The sequence below is a fragment of the Prunus dulcis genome, chromosome 2, assembly GCF_902201215.1.
Source record: "Prunus dulcis chromosome 2, ALMONDv2, whole genome shotgun sequence".
NCBI lineage: Eukaryota > Viridiplantae > Streptophyta > Magnoliopsida > Rosales > Rosaceae > Prunus > Prunus dulcis.
The window spans coordinates 1,109,226-1,129,144 of NC_047651.1; the positions used below are offsets into that span (position 1 = coordinate 1,109,226).

The window sequence follows — 19,919 nt, forward strand, 5'->3', positions numbered from 1 at the left end:
TCACTAACACATCAATGGCTCCAAGTCCTTTGGAATGAGCCCTGGGAGAAAGAAGTAAAGCTCTCAATGACTCAAGCTCATAGCCATAAACCTTGCAGAAATTTTCTTCTTTTCCAGTATGCCCATTATCAACTTCAAATCCACCACCCTGGCCACGTATGCCCAGAAGGTAGCCAACATCAAAATCAAGAATGCAATTACCCAACGGAAGAGTAAAAACAGTGTGGACACAATCATAATCCTGGACCCTAACCATTTGAATAGTGCCAAACCAATGAAATTTCGTGAACTACTAGAATCAAGGAAAATGACAACTGAACAATTCTTGATAAAGCCCTGTATAACCTTGAGCAATTTTAGATTTGGCGTAGAGGCTTCTTGAACAGGAACAAAACGAAGCAAGTACAAGTCCTGGCGAAGCTCTCTGTCATCAACCCTCCAATGAAGCAACTCGTGAGAAACTCACCACCACCATCGTCTCGAATGCCCATATGGTAGCCAAGATCAAAATCAAGAAGTGCAGCACCGCCATTGCATACCCAACATGAGTGTGACATTTCAGCAAACAAATGGAGAGCATGTGGTGATCTGCCAGATGTATCAACCCCAAAACCCAATTGCTTCCAAGCTTCTTGATAAAGATTCTTCAAAGACAAAAACCGAGTAATCTTCTGAATTGAACCGATGGAAAAAGAAGATAACTAAGCAGGCAAACCTTGCGTGGATGGGGATTCCGGAATCGGCGATGTCCGATGACTGTTGCATCTCGACGTCGGCAGAGGTGAGACTCCCAGATTCTGATTTGGGGACACAGATGAGGATTGGATTTCCAAGAGAGAGATCGATCGCAGAGATAAGCAGCTCCAATGCACGTTAGGGCTTCCGCGCTTTCGTTGAAGCTTTTTACTTGTTTTCTCAATCACGTGTATGTCATGTGATATTTAATAACAAAAGGCAGAACAAGTCTTCCAGTCATTCAATCTTAGCCCTTCATTTTTAAAATGCAATACTGACCTTTGGATTACTGGCTGCACTGGTACAGCTGATGTACCACAGAATTTTCGTTCCTTATCTACCAGTCTTTGTTTCGGAGTCTTTTCCGTCAACTCAAAATTCTCAAACCCATAATTAGTTTCATCCATCTTCCACTCATCCATCTTCATATATATTATTATGTCTTGGTTCTGGCTCTCTTGATCTCTTTTGTTCTAAAAGTGTGTAACTGTGTATTGCCTTTAAATTTTCCTTCTTGTTCATTGCGACACCTTCGGTATTTGGTAATTCGTGAAGAAATCTGCTGCTGATACTTAAACTGCAGGTACTTTTGATTTATTCTGTTCGGTGCCTTTTATATTTTGTTTCTTCTAGTTTCTTGTATTTTATTTGTTTTGCGCAATGTAATTAGTATTATTTTTTTTATCAAAGAAAGAGCGAATGTATTTATCTGCTCAGACTTCCTGTTTTCTTCATCTATTTCGCAAGATACAACAATAGAAACTTTGAAGAATTTTTTATTCTTTTTTTCAAAACTGATTTATGAGTTTTATAAATAAAAAAAGGTTCGCTGTCTTCCCAAGTCTGCTTAGTTACATATATTGTTATGTATTTTTTTTTCTGTTTATACAAGCGATATTCAAGAACTGCTCTTAGAATAGAGTAGACACACGATTGATTCAAAACTCAATTATCAGCTTCCACTTTTCTATGTAACGTGCCGGTGGCATCAGTTATAAAAGCAAACCATAACTATATATAAAAGCAAACCAGAATCATAAATATATATAAAATTATTTGAATGATCTCTCAATAAAATGGGACTGATATATATACTATTTCCTTCTTCTTTTTTCACATTATTGTCTCATTTAGTACTGTTTCTTATAAGAATTATTCTTACTCATTTTGTTCATCTATAAGAAATTTTGTTATAAGCCTAATTTTTTTGGTCGAGCAGCTTGTAGTCATTTCAAAGGCAAGCTCTAACGAACCCTTAATCGGTAATTTCAAGCTAATAAAAATTTTCGATTGTCGTGAAAATCTTGCCCTTAATCTTCAAATTGATCAAAATGATATAATAAAACAACGTTAATGATACAACAAATTTGGATTGGAGAAGTGGAACTGAGCTGGAGTCTTCCTATAGTTTTGTTCCTCTCTACTTTTGGTGGGGTCGTTTATTTTTTTGTTTTGTTTTGTTTGTTCTGTTCTATTTCGAACAAAGTGGCTTTTCTGCTTGATACAATACAAGCAGAAAATAAAAATGAAAAATATCAACTAAAAAGTCACTTTGATCGAAATAGAACAGAACAGACAAAAAATAAACGACCCCATCAAAAATAGAGTGGAACAAAACTATAGGAAGACTCAAGCTTTGTTGTTCTACTTCTTCAGTTCAAATTTGTTGCTCACAAGCAGAATCAGATTTGAACTTCCGTGTAAGTGCTTCTTGCAAGCATAATTATACTGTTTCTATATTTTATATTTATGTTTTTATAAGCCATAAGACTTACACATCCTAATTAAAACTAATTTTTCACTTAATTTCTGCAGTTGTGCATCTTAATTTGTTCAGTCTGGATTTGAGGATCTCAAGCAAAATCAGATCTCAAAATTTCCATGTAAGTGCTTATTCTGAACTGAAATATCTACGTAGTTATTTCATTTTGTTTTATATTTGGCCTTCCAGCGTTATTCTTGTTCCCCCAGCTAAAACTAGTTGTGCATGTTGATGTTGTTGAAGAAAACTTCCTTACTTCTTTGGCTGCTTGTGTGTCTCTTCAGTCTTAATTATCAACAAGTATGGCGGTGGGAGAGATTTTTCTTGGGGCGTTCCTTCAGTTGCTGCTCGACAGGTTGGCGCCTCGCGAGATCCTCAACTACTTTGGTCTCGTAAAGGGCGTCGACAAAAAGCTGAATAAATGGAGTGACAATTTGTCTGCAATCGTAGCGGTGCTGAATGATGCGGAGGAGAAGCAACTGATAGAGCATGGTGTGAAATTGTGGCTGGATGAACTCAGAGACTTGGCTTATGATGTAGATGACGTGCTGGACAAATTTGCTACTAAAATATTGAAGCGCCAGATAGAGGGACGTGATCAAGCCAGCACAAGTAAAAAGGTGCGGAGTTCATTCTCTAAACTGAAACTCAATTTCGATATGAACTCTGAAATAAAGAAGATTACAGAGCGGTTGCAAGAGATCTCTGAACGGAAAGATAAGTTTGGTTTAAAGGGCACCGGAACGTCTAGTAAAGCATGGTCAAGGCCACCAACTTCAGGTGTGCTAGGTGGACTAACCATTGTTGGAAGAGATGGAGATAAAGCAAAAATATTAGACATGTTGTCGAGAGATGAGCATAATAATGTCAACTTTCATGTTGTTGCCATTGTTGGCATGGCTGGCCTTGGGAAGACTACACTTGCTCAATTTGCATTCAACAACAACAGTGATGTCATGAAGGAGTTCGAGCCGAGGGTGTGGGTGTCTGTGTCCGATGACTTCGACATTGTAAGAGTGACGAAGGCAATTCTTGAATCAGTCACATCTCAACCCGTTAAAGTAGAGGAGTTCAGTAAAATGCAGCATGATTTGAATGAGCAGTTAAGAGGTAAAAAGTTTTTAATTGTTTTAGATGATATTTGGAACAAAGGTGATTTATATGATCTGTGGACAAGACTTCAGTCCCCTTTTAGTGTTGGAGCACAAGGAAGTAAGATAATTGTGACAACACGAGACCTAAAAGTTGCAAAGATTATGGGAGCCACCGAAGTTCATAACTTGGAGTCTGTGTCAGATGATAATTGTTTGGAAATATTTGAGCAGCATGCATTTGTGAACAATGATAGACCACCAAATTTTGAGTTGCTTCAGAAAAAAATTGCTGAAAAATGCAGTGGATTGCCCTTAGCTGCAAGAACTCTTGGTGGGCTTTTACGTCAGAAAGAAATAAACGAATGGGAAGAAATATTGAACAACAAATTGTGGAATTTATCAGGTAAGAGTGACATTCTTCCGGTATTAAAGTTGAGCTATCACTATCTTCCTTCCAACTTGAAGAGGTGTTTTGCCTATTGCTCAATATTTCCAAATGACTATGAATTTGGGGAGAAGCAATTGATCCTTTTATGGATGGCAGAGGGTTTGATTCAACAACCACCAGAAGCCAATAGACAAATGGAGGATTTAGGCCACGACTATTTTCAAGAGCTATTATGTAGGTCATTATTTCAAAAGGCAAGTGAAAACAATTCACGATATGTAATGCATGACCTTGTTACTGATTTGGCACAATGGGCAGCAGGAAATACTTGTTTTAGATTGGAGGACAAGAAAGGTGATAACTTGCAATCTGTATGCTTTCGTCATTCGTCTTTCATAATTGGTCACTATGATGGAGTTCAAAAGTTTGAGGCCTTTCGCGAAGTTAAACGTTTGCGAACATTCCTGCCACTTTCACTATCAATACTGGGTGGATTCGATATCTGGCTCGTAAGGTAATTTTTGATTTATTACCTCAGATGCAATACTTACGGGTGCTTTCTTTGAATGGCTATCGAGTGACTGAGCTGCCAGATTCAATTGGTAATTTGAAGTATCTGCGGTATCTTGATTTTTCTCACACAGATATAACAAGTTTGCCTGAATCAACAACCACTCTTTTCAACTTACAGACACTGATATTGGAAGGTTGTAGTTTTTGGAGGCACTACCCATAAACTTGAGGAATCTAGTGAATCTGCGTCATCTCAACAATTCATTTAGATTCACTAAAAGCAATGCCTCCGCAACTAGGTCGGTTGACAAATCTGCAATCTTTGCCTAATTTTGTGGTGGGTAAAGGTAGTGATGAATCAGGGATAAGAGAGATAGGATCCCTATCCCATCTCCGAGGGACATTATCGCTCTCAAGGTTGGAGAATGTGATCGATGCTGAGGATGCACGGAAGGCCGACTTAAAATCCAAGGAGAGAGTAGATGAATTGGTGCTAGAATGGTCGGATAACACACAAGAAACGCAATTAGGCGTGCTTGACAGATTAGAACCTCATAGAAAGCTTGAAAAACTCATCATCAGGGGTTATGCTGGATTAGAATTTTCAACATGGATTGGAGATCGTTTATTCTCCACTATGGTGCATGTACGCTTAGACAAATGTAAAAATTGTCAAATCTTGCCACCACTTGGGCAACTGCCTTTGCTCAAAGAACTTTATATTACAGGAATGGCTGCAGTGAAAAGTGTCGGTCCTGAGTTTTATGGAGAGAGTAGCTTGCCTTTTCCAGTACTGGAGACTCTTGAGTTTTCAGATATGCACAACTGGAAGAAATGGCTTCCTTTCGAACAAGATCAGGTTTTCCCTTGCTTGAAATTGCTTTCAATCAGAAATTGTCCTCAATTGGAGGGTAAGGTGCCCGAGAACCTTGATTCATTAGAAACACTTAAAATTATTAAATGCGAGGAATTGGTGATTTCAATTTCCAACTATAAACAAATTGGTGCATTAGACATCGACGGTTGCAAAGCGGTGGTGAAGACAAGTGGCGTTGAGTTTGAGTTATTAGAGTCCTTGAAACTTTCAAATATTTCAGAGGTGAGGTTCCAAACAGGGGAATTCACCAAAGGATTAAGGAAGGTTGCAAATTTGAGGATTGGCGGATGTGAGGAGCTGACATCTTCACTGAAGAATGAGGATAGAGTATTGCAACACTTGATTTCTCTTGATTCTTTGGTTATTGAAGGAAACTCTTCCCTCCTTGAAAAGCTGGGAAAAGAAGCAGAGGAGTTGCTGCAATTGCAAATATTGACTTGCAAGCTTAAATATCTGGAATTAAACAAGTGTGCAAGTCTTTCGAAGGTACCAGAAGGGTTGCATCACCTAACGGCTCTTCAAGACCTTGAAATAGTTGGATGCTCAAGTCTGGTTTCTTTTCCAGATGTTGGTCTGCCTCCTTCCCTTGAAGTCATAAGGATTGAGGAGTGTGATTCGTTGCTGTATTTCGCAAAATACCAGATTCCCCCAAATCTAAGAAGCATAGAGATAGGAAAGTGTAGAAGTTTGAAATCATTAGTAGAGAAAGACGAGGATAGTTCTTCGTCTTCCTCTTCTTCTCATATTTCTCTTGAGCACTTGGCAATAACGGAATGTGAATCTCTAAAGTCGTTATCATTGAGAGCCCAGTTGTTTCCCAGGGCGCTTAAACGCCTTCACATATCCGATTGTGGAGAGCTGCAGTTAATAACGTCCGATGGGTTAGCCCACGACAACACTAATTATTGTCTTGAATATATTAGCATCGATTCTTGCCCAAATCTGAAATCCTTACCGGAGGGCCTATGCCACCTCACCAATCTTCAAACCTTACAGATTTATGATTGTGGGAGTCTGGTTTCCATCCCGAGCCTGAGTGGTGAGGGTTTGTCTTCGCCAACAACAACAGCCGCCTCCAGCCTGAAAGAAATCTACATCGAAAATTGCAACAAATTGGAGATGTTACCGGACATGTGCAATCTCAACTGTCTTCAGGAATTGAATATTGATTACGGTGAAGGTTTAAATTTCACTTCCTTTCCCCCCAACCTAACATCACTTACAATTAGTGGATTCAAGAATTGTAAGCCGCTGTGGGAGTTGTTGCACAGGCTCACCTCTCTTACAGGCTTGTTCATTAGTGGTGAAGACCCAAGTGTGGTGTCATTTCCACCCGACAGTTACAGGGAGATGGAGATGGAGATTCTTCTCCCCAAATCTCTCACTGTTCTCTCAATTGCTGGCTTCCCAAATCTGAAGAAACTGAGCAGCAAGGGCTTTCAATTCCTCACCTCTCTTCAATCTCTTCAACTCTGTGATTGTCCAAAGCTGGCATCTATTCCAGTGGAGGGGTTGCCTATTTCACTGAGGGAACTTAAAATCATTAGGTGTCCTCTGCTAAAAGATAAATGCCAGCCTGGAAGTAAAGGACGATACCTGCCCAAAATATCCCACATCCCCCGCATAAAGATATGGCCTTAGAAGACGGTTTGAAGATGATGAGAACCCACACCGACACATGGACATGGTCAACTCCGACTCTCACTCTCCCCAGGTACTTCAAATTTCAAACATTATCAACACTCTCCCTGTACTCTTTATGGTGAGACTCCTTTTCTGGCATATTATTGCGAGTAGTTTACTGATTTGCTGTTTCTGGTTCTTTCTTTACTGATTTGTGAGTAGTTTATAATTTTTTAATGTCGGGGGATCGCTGAAAAGAAAAGCAAATTGTTGACCATTATAGTTTTGTCAAAATTACAGCACTTGCCAAATAAGGAGACCAATCATATTGAATTAAAAAAAATTTATATTATTTATGATTCCTTAAATTAGGGAGTATGATTGGAGTTCAAATTTTATAGCTAAATTTTAACTAAATAATAAGAAGTATGATTATAGATGCTGTTATATAGCTAATAGCAGTTTTCTTTTCGGTTAACTATGGTTAATATATAGCATTTACCTAAGCATATGAATAATATAATTGTACAAAAAAGAAAAATAAAAAAAAAGAAGAAACAACATTGTTAAATAATCATACTGTTAATTATAGGGTTCATTTGGACAGGAATTAATTTATATAAAATATCTAAATCATCAGCAACAATTGGTGGTTTCATTTATTTATTTTTTAAAAAAAAGAAAGAGTAATTTACTGATTTGCTGGTTCTGGTTCTTGCCTTATGCTATTGTACACTCTTGACTTCTTCAATCACTATAATCTTCATTTTCACTAAGGCATGACCATGACACATTGAAATGTGATTTTCAATTGCTATTTTGGTATTTCAGAACTTAGTTTCTCATCCATAAGAATAAATACAGGAAGTGCATTTAAGCCAGATTAGATCAGCAAATTCACATCACTTCAAGATGACCGTCTCCCATCCTGACTGGGGATTCCCCAACCTCCCACTGCGATTTACTCTTTTTAAGGCCTCGATAAAATTGACCTAGTCCTCGCATGATGTCTGGTCCAGTGTGAGAGGGGTAAAAGAAGGGACTGCCTCTCTTGCTTCCGGAGCTGCAGGGTGAAGAGCTGTGAAAGGACCGGATAGCAACAAGGTCATTTCATATCGTGGTAACATCAACTGAAGATGGTAAATCACTACCTTTCTGTTTCAAGTTTCAGAGTTTTAATATTTTGCCATTTGGTTTGCCTTGTAATATTTTGCCATTTGGTTTGCCCTGTAATATTTTGTCATCTCTGTACTGAGAAAACTTTTACCCATATTTCTCTTTCTTTTGTTTGATTGTATTCAAGTTGGTAGGTTTACTTAATCTTAGCTTAAGATTTGAACCCTGACCCCTTTACAATCTTTAGAGGACTTGTAGAGCTAGCAGTTTTTAAAGGACATCACGTAACCAAGTGTTATTCTTTGTTCTTTTAAACAGAAATGTCGACTGAACCTGCCAGATATTTGTGACAAATTCTTGATATTTGCACTGAGATATTATATGTGCAACTAAGCTTCATCTTTATTTTCATGATTTACCAAATTATCTTTTGAATCATGCTGGAAATACAAGTGAGGTTGCCGTGTTTTGTTTAAAAAATGTGTTTCTGAATTGGCAGGAACGCTTTCAATATTCAGATGCTATATACAGCTTACGGAAGCCAATGTTGTGTTGTGCCAGAATAGTCTTCGAACTCCCATCCCTTCAAGCTTCTCAAGAAACCACTGCAGGGGGAATAGTAAACTCGTATGGCTCACGCTCTTTTTCTCTCCAGATGTTTTGCTTGCTCCTTGATTCGAGTGTGACGCCTACAAGATATTTATTATAAGTTTCTTCGGTTCTTTGGACAACCATTTGCTTTAAATATTCTACCGATCAAAGCAAGAAGGATTGTTTTATTGGGTCGCGTCGATTCACTAGGCATTTGTAAACAGTGAGAAGGAACAGCAAACAATGAGAGAGTTTTTTTATACAAATTTTACAAACGATATTCTACTCTAAATTAATATAATCTACGGAGAGAATTTGAATTATGGTGGAATGATTATATTATATAGCATGAATATAGATGCTCTTATATTATATAGCTAATAGCAATTTTCTTTTCAGTTAACTATAGTTAATATATAGCATTTACCTAAGCTCAAAACACTGGCTCTTAATGTTCTCCATATAATCCTGACCAATAAATTGGGCTACCATTAGCTTAAGCATGCGAGAGTAATGATTAATCATTTTTACCAAATAATTCAAATAAGAGACATGATTGTTTCCAATCGTAGCTTCAGACTATTCCTCTTCTCCTTTCTGCGTCTTTTTCTTTTTCTTCCTTTCCAGATCCCCAAATTTTTTGGTCCTAACCATGCCCTAGTTTCTTTGCCTTCTTTTCCTCTGTAGTGCATCTCAGCTACAACAATGTTGAAAACTCATCTCTTTCATTCGAAAAATGCTCACCATTTATCTATTGGAGACAAAAATTTGAACCGTTGCCCAACCAATGCCTCAGCCTTCTTACTATTGCCTACATAATTAATACAAAAGTGTTTATTAATTATGCTTATTCTTACTGTCAGGCTGCAAGGTCCCTTCAGCTTCATTCTAGGGCGATTGGAATGCTCCACATTAATGCTTTTATTAAAATTAATGACCCCTCTTTGCGCCTATGCCAATGCTGGCCGTATTGTTCGCCGTGGGTGCCAAACAATACTAACACTTCTCTATATTTAATTATGGTTGAATATGGTGAGTAAGGGTACTTATTAAATTTATATTTGTGTCACAATTTAATATATCTTTTTTGGTCATTTTATATGAGGGTAAATTAGTAATTCAATAAATAGATTGGTAATAAAGTGTACTCAATTAATTTTAGGGTTTGTTTAGCAACACTTTTTTTTTTCTTTCTTTTTAAATGTAGGCAACTTCGTATGGCTCTCTACCGTGTTGAAAAAGGACATCAATGCTCGTAAAATATTGCTTCTAAATCTCCAAATTCATCATAAATATCTTATTATTTTTTCAGATATTCTTGTTTTCTTCAATTTAGTTGGATTTTACAACAATGTATGTTTCCCAGGTGGGTCTCTTTTTCATCTACAGTTGCTTCAAGAGAGAATCCCCCATGCTAAACGACAACGATTTATTGTGTACATGGTAAATCCATCTTTATTTCCCTTTGTGATATATTTTAAATTCATGAAATGGGAAGACTTAAAAAGGCTCTTCCTTAGAGCAACTCCACCCCTTAGGGTAAAGTCTAAGGCAAGGGCAAGTTAGGGCAAGCAAGGGCTGACACTATTTACGTGAATAGTGTCAGCCTTGCCATTTGTGGTTCCACCCACAAGGGCAAAGTCTAGGACAAGTCTAGGGCAATTACTATTCATTGTACTTTATTTCCTATTTTTTTATACTTTAAATCATTAATTTTGATAATCTTTTGTAATTAAATTTTCTGATAAGATTTTCGGATGTGAATCTCGGTTGCCACGTGTCTTATTCCAGATAAAATTTTCGGATATTCATTAATAAAAATTATAATCTCATATTTCCGATAAAATTTTCACCCTCTAAAATTGTGTATGTCAGATAAGATTTTCAGATATTTTAAAAAAATTATAATCTCATATTTCAGATAAGATTTTCACCTCTAAAATTGTGCCACGTGTCCCATGTCTGATAAGATTTTCAGATATTTTTTTACAAATAGTGATCTCCGATTTCAACAGAAAATGCCATTTGTTTATTTTCTACAAAATTTACCTCCCAGTTCCAGTCAACCAGATGGACCTGTGATTGGAAGGGACGAAGACAAAAGGCGGGTTGTTGAATTTGTGTCGAAACAAGAGCGTGGTGCCGTCAATGTAGTTGCCATTGTTGGTATGGCTGGAGTCGGGAAGACAACACTTGCTGCACAAGTGTTCAATGAAATTGTTGCAACCGATCAATTTAAACCAACTGCTTGGGTATGCGTGTCTGATGACTTCAACCTAGAAAGAGTGACAAAGCAAATCCTCGAATCAGTCACATCCCGGCACTATCCTACAGAAGATTTCAATCAGGTTCAACAGTATCTGCATACGGAATTAGCTGGAAAGAAGTTTTTGATTGTTTTAGATGATGTTTGGGGCACATGTAGCTATGGTCTATGGATGAAACTGCAGTCCCCCTTTCGCGATGGAGCAGCAGGAAGCAAGATAATTGTGACAACGCGAGATGCAGAAGTTTCGAAAATGATGGGAGCTGGCACTCTAGTTCATAATTTGGAGCTTATGAAAAATGACGTTTGTTTTGAAGTATTTGAGCAGCATGCATTCAGGAATGTTAACAGAGATATACCACCAAATTTCGAGTCACTCAAGGAGAAAATTGTTGCAAGATGCAGTGGATTGCCTTTGGCTGCTAGGACTCTTGGCGGCCTTTTACTTCGTAAAGAGATGAATGAATGGGAGGAAATATTGAACAACAAATTATGGAGTCTATCAAATGAGCGTGACATACTTCCGGTATTAAGATTAAGCTATCACTATCTTCCTTCACATTTGAAAAGATGCTTTGCCTATTGTTCGATACTTCCAAATGACTATGAATTTGGGGAGAAGCAATTGATCCTTTTATGGATGGCAGAGGGTTTGATTCAACAACCACCAGAAGCCAATAGACAAATGGAGGATTTAGGCCACGACTATTTTCAAGAGCTATTATGTAGGTCATTATTTCAAAAGGCAAGTGAAAACAATTCACGATATGTAATGCATGACCTTGTTACTGATTTGGCACAATGGGCAGCAGGAAATACTTGTTTTAGATTGGAGGACAAGAAAGGTGATAACTTGCAATCTGTATGCTTTCGTCATTCGTCTTTCATAATTGGTCACTATGATGGAGTTCAAAAGTTTGAGGCCTATCGCGAAGTTAAACGTTTGCGAACATTCCTGCCACTTTCACTATCAGATACTCGGTGGAGTAGTCAATATCTGGCTCGTACGGTAATTTTTGATTTATTACCTCAGATGCAATACTTACGGGTGCTTTCTTTGAAGGGCTATGAAATAACTGAGCTGCCAGATTCAATTGGTAATTTGAAGTATCTGCGGTATCTTAATCTTTCTCACACACTTATAAAATGTTTGCCTGAATCAACAACCACTCTTTTCAACTTACAGACACTGATATTGGAAGGTTGTCGTTATTTGAAGGCACTACCCATAAACTTGAGGAATCTAGTGAATCTGCGTCATCTCAACAATTCAAATGTACATTCACTAAAAGCAATGCCTCCGCAACTAGGTCGGTTGACAAATCTGCAATCTTTGCCTAATTTTGTGGTGGGTAAAGGTAGTGATGAATCAGGGATAAGAGAGATAGGATCCCTATCCCATCTCCGAGGGACATTATCGCTCTCAAGGTTGGAGAATGTGATCGATGCTGAGGATGCACGGAAGGCTGACTTAAAATCCAAGGAGAGAGTAGATGAATTGGTGCTAGAATGGTCGGATAACACACAAGAAACGCAATTAGGCGTGCTTGACAGATTAGAACCTCATAGAAAGCTTGAAAAACTCATCATCAGGGGTTATGCTGGATTAGAATTTTCAACATGGATTGGAGATCGTTTATTCTCCACTATGGTGCATGTACGCTTAGACAAATGTAAAAATTGTCAAATCTTGCCACCACTTGGGCAACTGCCTTTGCTCAAACAACTTTATATTACAGGAATGGCTGCAGTGACAAGTGTTGGTCCTGAGTTTTATGGGGAGAGTAGCTTGCCTTTTCCAGTACTGGAGACTCTTGGGTTTTCAGATATGCACAACTGGAAGAAATGGCTTCCTTTCGCACAAGATCAGGTTTTCCCTTGCTTGAAATTGCTTTCAATCAGAAATTGTCCTCAATTGGAGGGTAAGGTGCCCGAGAACCTTGATTCATTAGCAACACTTCAAATCATTAAATGCGAGGAATTGGTGATTTCAATTTCCAACTATAAACAAATTGGTGCATTAGACATCGACGGTTGCAAAGCGGTGGTGAAGACAAGTGGCGTTGAGTTTGAGTTATTAGAGTCCTTGAAACTTTCAAATATTTCAGAGGTGAGGTTCCAAACAGGGGAATTCACCAAAGGATTAAGGAAGGTTGCAAATTTGAGGATTGGCGGATGTGAGGAGCTGACATCTTCACTGAAGAATGAGGATAGAGTATTGCAACACTTGATTTCTCTTGATTGTTTGGTTATTGAAGGAAACTCTTCCCTCCTTGAAAAGCTGGGAAAAGAAGCAGAGGAGTTGCTGCAATTGCAAATATTGACTTGCAAGCTTAAATATCTAGAATTAAACAAGTGTGCAAGTCTTTCGAAGGTACCAGAAGGGTTGCATCACCTAACGGCTCTTCAAGACCTTCAAATAGTTGGATGCTCAAGTCTGGTTTCTTTTCCAGATGTTGGTCTGCCTCCTTCCCTTGAAGTCATAAGGATTGAGGAGTGTGATTCGTTGCTGTATTTTGCAAAATACCAGATTCCCCCAAATCTAAGAAGAATAGAGATAAGGAGGTGTAAAAGTTTGAAATCATTAGTAGAGAAAGAGGAGGATAGTTCTTCGTCTTCCTCTTCTTCTCATATTTCTCTTGAGCACTTGGAAATACGGGTATGTGAATCTCTAACGTCGTTATCATTGAGAGCCCAGTTGTTTCCCAGGGCGCTTAAAAGCCTTCTAATATCCGATTGTGGAGAGCTGCAGTTAATAATGTCCGATGAGTTAGCCCACGACAACACTAATTATTGTCTTGAATATATTAGAATCCATTCTTGCCCAAATCTGAAATCCTTACCGGAGGGCCTATGCCACCTCACCAATCTTCAAACTTTAGATATTTATCGTTGTGGGAGTCTCGTTTCTATCCCGAGCCTGAGTGGTGAGGGTTTGCCTTCGCCAACAACAACAGCCGCCTCCAGCCTGAAAGAAATCCGCATCGTAACTTGCAACAAATTGGAGATGTCACCGGACATGCGCAATCTCAACTGTCTTCAGGAATTGAATATTGATTACGGTGAAGGTTTAAATTTCACTTCCTTTCCCCCCAACCTAACATCACTTACAATCCGCGGAATCAAGAATTGTAAGCCGCTGTGGGAGTTGTTGCACAGGCTCACCTCTCTTACAGGCTTGTTCATTAGTGGTGAAGACCCAAGTGTGGTGTCATTTCCACCCGACAGTTACAGGGAGATGGAGATGGAGATTCTTCTCCCCAAATCTCTCACTGTTCTCTCAATTGCTGGCTTCCCAAATCTGAAGAAACTGAGCAGCAAGGGCTTTCAATTCCTCACCTCTCTTCAATCTCTTCAACTCTGTGATTGTCCAAAGCTGGCATCTATTCCAGTGGAGGGGTTGCCTATTTCACTGAGGGAACTTAAAATCATTAGGTGTCCTCTGCTAAAAGATAAATGCCAGCCTGGAAGTAAAGGACGATACCTGCCCAAAATATCCCACATCCCCCGCATAAAGATATGGCCTTAGAAGACGGTTTGAAGATGATGAGAACCCACACCGACACATGGACATGGTCAACTCCGACTCTCACTCTCCCCAGGTACTTCAAATTTCAAACATTATCAACACTCTCCCTGTACTCTTTATGGTGAGACTCCTTTTCTGGCATATTATTGCGAGTAGTTTACTGATTTGCTGTTTCTGGTTCTTTCTTTACTGATTTGTGAGTAGTTTATAATTTTTTAATGTCGGGGGATCGCTGAAAAGAAAAGCAAATTGTTGACCATTATAGTTTTGTCAAAATTACAGCACTTGCCAAATAAGGAGACCAATCATATTGAATTAAAAAAAATTTATATTATTTATGATTCCTTAAATTAGGGAGTATGATTGGAGTTCAAATTTTATAGCTAAATTTTAACTAAATAATAAGAAGTATGATTATAGATGCTGTTATATAGCTAATAGCAGTTTTCTTTTCGGTTAACTATGGTTAATATATAGCATTTACCTAAGCATATGAATAATATAATTGTACAAAAAAGAAAAATAAAAAAAAAGAAGAAACAACATTGTTAAATAATCATACTGTTAATTATAGGGTTCATTTGGACAGGAATTAATTTATATAAAATATCTAAATCACCAGCAGCAATTGGTGGTTTCATTTATTTATTTTTTTAAAAAAGAGTAATTTACTGATTTGCTGGTTCTGGTTCTTGCCTTATGCTATTGTACACTCTTGACTTCTTCAATCACTATAATCTTCATTTTCACTAAGGCATGACCATGACACATTGAAATGTGATTTTCAATTGCTATTTTGGTATTTCAGAACTTAGTTTCTCATCCATAAGAATAAATACAGGAAGTGCATTTAAGCCAGATTAGATCAGCAAATTCACATCACTTCAAGATGACCGTCTCCCATCCTGACTGGGGATTCCCCAACTTCCCACTGCGATTTACTCTTTTTAAGGCCTCGATAAAATTGACCTAGTCCTCGCATGATGTCTGGTCCAGTGTGAGAGGGGTAAAAGAAGGGACTGCCTCTCTTGCTTCGGGAGCTGCAGGGTGAAGAGCTGTGAAAGGACTGGATAGCAACAAGGTCATTTCATATCGTGGTAACATCAACTGAAGATGGTAAATCACTACCTTTCTGTTTCAAGTTTTAGAGTTTTAATATTTTGCCATTTGGTTTGCCTTGTAATATTTTTCCATTTGGTTTGCCCTGTAATATTTTGTCATCTCTGTACTGAGAAAACTTTTACCCATATTTCTCTTTCTTTTGTTTGATTGTATTCAAGTTGGTAGGTTTACTTAATCTTAACTTAAGATTTGAACCCTGACCCCTTTACAATCTTTAGAGAACTTGTAGAGCTAGCAGTTTTTAAAGGACATCACGTATCTTTGTTCTTTTAAACAGAAATGTCGACTGAACCTGCCAGATACTTGTGACAAATTCTTGATATTTGCACTGAGATATTATATGTGCAACTAAGCTTCATCTTTATTTTCATGATTTACCAAATTATCTTTTGAATCATGCTGGAAATACAAGTGAGGTTGCCGTGTTTTGTTTAAAAAATGTGTTTCTGAATTGGCAGGAACGCTTTCAATATTCAGATGCTATATACAGCTTACGGAAGCCAATGTTGTGTTGTGCCAGAATAGTCTTCGAACTCCCATCCCTTCAAGCTTCTCAAGAAACCACTGCAGGGGGAATAGTAAACTCGTATGGCTTACGCTCTTTTTCTCTCCAGATGTTTTGCTTGCTCCTTGATTCGAGTGTGACGCCTACAATGGTATTGTCCTCTTTGCAGAAAGAGTTGAAACCATCCATTGCTACTTTCAGCAGGTAGCAATGGGAGTTAAATAGGCCCAAACTCAAAATTTCAAGAGCAGAATCCTCTTCCTTTGCAGCAGTAGGTGACAGTGGTGCAAAAAGGACTCAAGGGAAGATATTTATGATAAGTTTCGTCGGTTCTTTGGACAACCATTTGCTTTAAATATTCTACCGATCAAAGCAAGAAGGATTGTTTTATTGGGTCACGTTGATTAACTAGGCATTTGCAAACAGTGAGAAGGAACAGCAAACAATGAGAGAGTTTTTTTAATACAAATTTTACAAACGATAATCTACTCTAAATTAATATAATCTACGGAGAGAAGAATTTGAACTTTGGTGCAATGAGATGCTCTTATATTATATAGCATGATTATAGATGCTCTTATATTATATAGCTAATAATAGCAGTTTTCTCTTCGGTTAACTATAGTTAATATATAGCATTTACCTAAGCATATGGATAATATAATTGTACAAAAAAGAAAAGAAAAAGAAACAACATTGTTAAATAATCATACTGTTAATTATAGGGTTCATTTGGACAGGAATTAATATATAACATGAAGAAGAGGAAGCAGGTTACCCCATAATTAACAGCATAATTTATATAAAATATCTAAATCACCAGCACCAATTGGTGGTTTCATTTATAAAAAAAATGAGTAATTTACTGATTTGCTGGTTCTGGTTCTTGCTTTATGCTATTGTACACTCTTGACTTCTTCAATCACTATAATCTTCATTTTCACTAAGGCATGACCATGACACATTGAAATATGATTTTCAATTGATATTTTGGTATTTCAGAACTTAAGTTTCTCGTCCATAAGAATAAATACAGGAGTGCATTTAAGCCAGATTAGAAATCTGAAATCCTTACTGGAGGGCTTTCAATTCCTCACTTCTCTTCTATCCCTTCGACTCCGGAATTGTCCAAAACTGGCATCTATTCCAGTGGAGGGCCTGGCTCTTTCACTTTCACAATTTTATATCTCTGGGTGTCCAAAGATATTTTGGGTCACATCTTTAGGTCTTATCTTTGGACGATACTGACCCAAAATATCCCACATTCCTTTAAATTTAAAATATTATCAACCTTAATGGGTACCATGAAATAAGAATGTCTTAATATTTTTCAGATATTCTTGTTTTCTTCAATTTAGTTGGATTTTACAACAATGTATGTTTCCCGGGTCTTTTTCATGTACAGTTGCTCCAAGAGAGAATCCCCCATGCTAGACGACAACGATTTATCAAGTACATGGTAAATCCATCTTTATTTCCCTTTATGATATATTTTAAATTCAGGAAATGGGAAGACTTAAAAAGGCTCTTCCTTAATAGGCACTTGCAAACATGCGATCAAAATTTGAATGGAGAACATTTGAAATATATATAGTAAAAGAAAGTACTTCATTTCTCACTTGGTTTGCCTTGTAATATTTTGTCATCTCTCTGCTCAGAAAACTTTTAGTCATATTTGTCTTTCTTTTGTTCGCTTGACTTCAATGTCTTTCCAAATTCTCTATGATGTAGGACGAGATCTGGATCAATTATGGCGGGAAGAATGAGGATTTTGATGTGAATCACTGAATCACAATAGGAATTATAAACAATTACTTTTATTATAATTGATTTGTAATTATAGGAATACCGGTTTGACCAGGATTGTATTTATTTTCTTTTTACTTATTGTAATTACTTCCTAGATAGGCTTGTGTTTGTATCACTATAAATACTTATGAGAAGAATAGAAATATACTGAATTATTCATAACTCTAAATTCTATTTGAGTGACCAACACTCGTTAGACAAGTGAGTGATTCAATTAGTCAAGTCACTAGAGTCATTAAATTGATTATATTAATTTAATTATTCAATTAAAGTTACTAAACTTTAATTAAAGGTCCCATATGACTTGGAAATTCAAAAGGAATTTGATCATATAGACTTGGACACATATGTGACACATTATAGGATTAATGTGTTGGACCAAGATAGCAAAATATGACACACAAAGGGGGGGTGTGGCTACACTAGGGTTGGGTGGCAATTTTGTCACTCTTGTGACATTTTTGATCCTATAAGTGTGTAGCTGTGGAATCCTATCATCCTAGGGTTTTCAAGTTGGTGAAATTGGATGAGAGAAAACATCATGCTCTCTCTCCCTAACCCCTTCAATCTATCACATCAAGTGAGGGTGCTAGCACCACTCTTCACTTGTTGTCTACTCATTCTCTCATCCCATTCAATCCTTTGTGAAAGCTTTGGAGAGGTGCATATCTTTATACCTATTTGAAGAGCTACAAGGTAAAGAATCAACATCAAAGGGAGAGCCAACAACAAAGGGACCATTCCCTCTACTTGAACACCATTTTTGGTTTCAAGATTCACTCAAATGGTATGAACATCTTATCTTTCTCTCAAATAGGATTTAGAGAGTCTTTGGTGCACACTTTCATAGACTTATAAAGTTGGGACCAAATGAGGCTTGCATGAATCCCTAGTTTATTTAATGTTTCCGCTCTTACTTTGATTTCATATTAGATATGGCTTGCTAGGTGATTTATACTCTCAAAGTTTGGTTGTAGAGTTTTTAGAAATCTCTACACAATACCATTCCCACAATATTCCCTTCACGTAGGGCCTTTGGCCAACACTCTCCCGGGTGTGGTCTATTTACTCCTATTTATTTTATAGGGATCGAGAAAGAGAGAGAGAGAAGGAAGATCGAAGGCCGAAGAATCAACCCGCAAATATTCCCCATGTGGAATTTTACTCAAACAAAGACGATATGATTTTTATTTTTTTATTTTTTTCCTAATACAGATTCATCAATATCAATTAGTTCTTTCACATCAAATTATTGTAACTCCTAACTAACCTTTTAAACTCTAAAATTAATCATGATCCGATATCGTGTTGATAGAGAATCTTCTTCACTTATGCAACACCTTGGTACTCTTTTTCTAGATGGGTAAGAAATTGTTTGAGTTTGTCTTGACTGCAAGGGAAGGGACCTCTATTTATATGCATCACTCAAGTGCCTTGCCCATCAAGAATCACACGAGTGTTCAGTTCGCATTAGATTAGATTGTTTCAATCCATATAGAAAAGGAATTCTATCAGCTCTTGTGTTTCAATTAGAATAGCTTTGTGCAAGAAATAATCCGATAAGCTTGAGCTTTTACTTCTTGATCAGGCAAGCTTCTAGAGTCCACGTATGATTTGAAGACCACACTTTGTGGATTAAGACAATGAATTGTCTTACATTTAAGAGTTATGGACAAACATATGTTGAGCTCTATTTTCAGATGATTTGGCAAGATATATTTGGTCGATTCTTGCCAGGAATTTTGAGGTGCCAAAACAATGCGTAATGAATTGGAGTTACAATACTGTTTAGCCATCCCTCACCAACTCTTTTTTGTTTTTCCTATAAAAACAAACTCTGTTTTGCTTTTGTTCTGAATTTTCAGTCATGCCAATTCTATAAGCATCAAAACAATCCATGATTTCATGAACATTTTGTGTATTTCCTCAGCTGTAGCCAGGAGAGTTCGTGGCAGTACTTCTGAAAAGTAGGATATATGTTTACTGCAT

General features: G+C 37.4%; 3 protein-coding genes across 11 annotated transcripts; all 3 read left to right on the plus strand.

Annotated features, from left to right (window-relative positions):
* The first annotated feature begins 1,153 nt into the window (after positions 1–1,153).
* LOC117620359 (putative disease resistance RPP13-like protein 1) lies at positions 1,154–4,686 on the plus strand. 2 transcript variants are annotated; one of them, XM_034350537.1, is made up of 3 exons: positions 1,154–1,318; positions 2,551–2,618; positions 2,782–4,686. In XM_034350537.1, the coding sequence occupies exon 3, from the start codon at positions 2,800–2,802 to the stop codon at positions 4,495–4,497; it is 1,698 nt and encodes a 565-aa protein (XP_034206428.1). In that variant the 5' UTR covers positions 1,154–1,318; positions 2,551–2,618; positions 2,782–2,799; the 3' UTR covers positions 4,498–4,686. The 2 variants fall into 2 exon arrangements, with proteins under 2 accessions (XP_034206428.1, XP_034206429.1); XM_034350538.1 differs by lacking the exon at positions 1,154–1,318 and adding an exon at positions 2,320–2,435.
* Positions 4,687–4,766: 80 nt separating this feature from the next.
* LOC117620358 (putative disease resistance protein At3g14460) lies at positions 4,767–8,797 on the plus strand. Of its 3 annotated transcripts, XM_034350534.1 has the most exons (3): positions 4,767–7,083; positions 7,857–8,131; positions 8,608–8,797. In XM_034350534.1, exon 1 carries the CDS (start codon positions 4,776–4,778, stop codon positions 7,008–7,010), a length of 2,235 nt encoding a protein of 744 aa, XP_034206425.1. In that variant the 5' UTR covers positions 4,767–4,775; the 3' UTR covers positions 7,011–7,083; positions 7,857–8,131; positions 8,608–8,797. The 3 variants fall into 3 exon arrangements, with proteins under 3 accessions (XP_034206425.1, XP_034206426.1, XP_034206427.1); XM_034350535.1 differs by lacking the exon at positions 7,857–8,131; XM_034350536.1 differs by lacking the exon at positions 7,857–8,131 and having other exon boundaries at positions 8,764–8,797.
* A 1,947-nt stretch (positions 8,798–10,744) lies between these two features.
* LOC117620356 (putative disease resistance RPP13-like protein 1) lies at positions 10,745–16,658 on the plus strand. Of its 6 annotated transcripts, none has more exons than XM_034350530.1 (4): positions 10,745–14,567; positions 15,336–15,610; positions 16,075–16,202; positions 16,291–16,658. In XM_034350530.1, the coding sequence occupies exon 1, from the start codon at positions 10,868–10,870 to the stop codon at positions 14,492–14,494; it is 3,627 nt and encodes a 1,208-aa protein (XP_034206421.1). In that variant the 5' UTR covers positions 10,745–10,867; the 3' UTR covers positions 14,495–14,567; positions 15,336–15,610; positions 16,075–16,202; positions 16,291–16,658. The 6 variants fall into 6 exon arrangements, with proteins under 6 accessions (XP_034206421.1, XP_034206424.1, XP_034206419.1 ...); XM_034350533.1 differs by having other exon boundaries at positions 10,745–12,192; positions 12,229–14,567; positions 16,075–16,658; XM_034350528.1 differs by having other exon boundaries at positions 15,303–15,610; positions 16,075–16,658.
* The last annotated feature ends 3,261 nt before the right edge of the window (positions 16,659–19,919 follow it).

Excerpts from the sequence above, each read along its gene's own strand:
- LOC117620356 (XM_034350528.1), top strand. The coding sequence starts at position 10,868 with ATGGCTGGAGTCGGGAAGACAACACTTGCTGCACAAGTGTTCAATGAA.
- LOC117620358 (XM_034350534.1), top strand. The coding sequence starts at position 4,776 with ATGCCTCCGCAACTAGGTCGGTTGACAAATCTGCAATCTTTGCCTAAT.
- LOC117620359 (XM_034350537.1), top strand. The coding sequence starts at position 2,800 with ATGGCGGTGGGAGAGATTTTTCTTGGGGCGTTCCTTCAGTTGCTGCTC.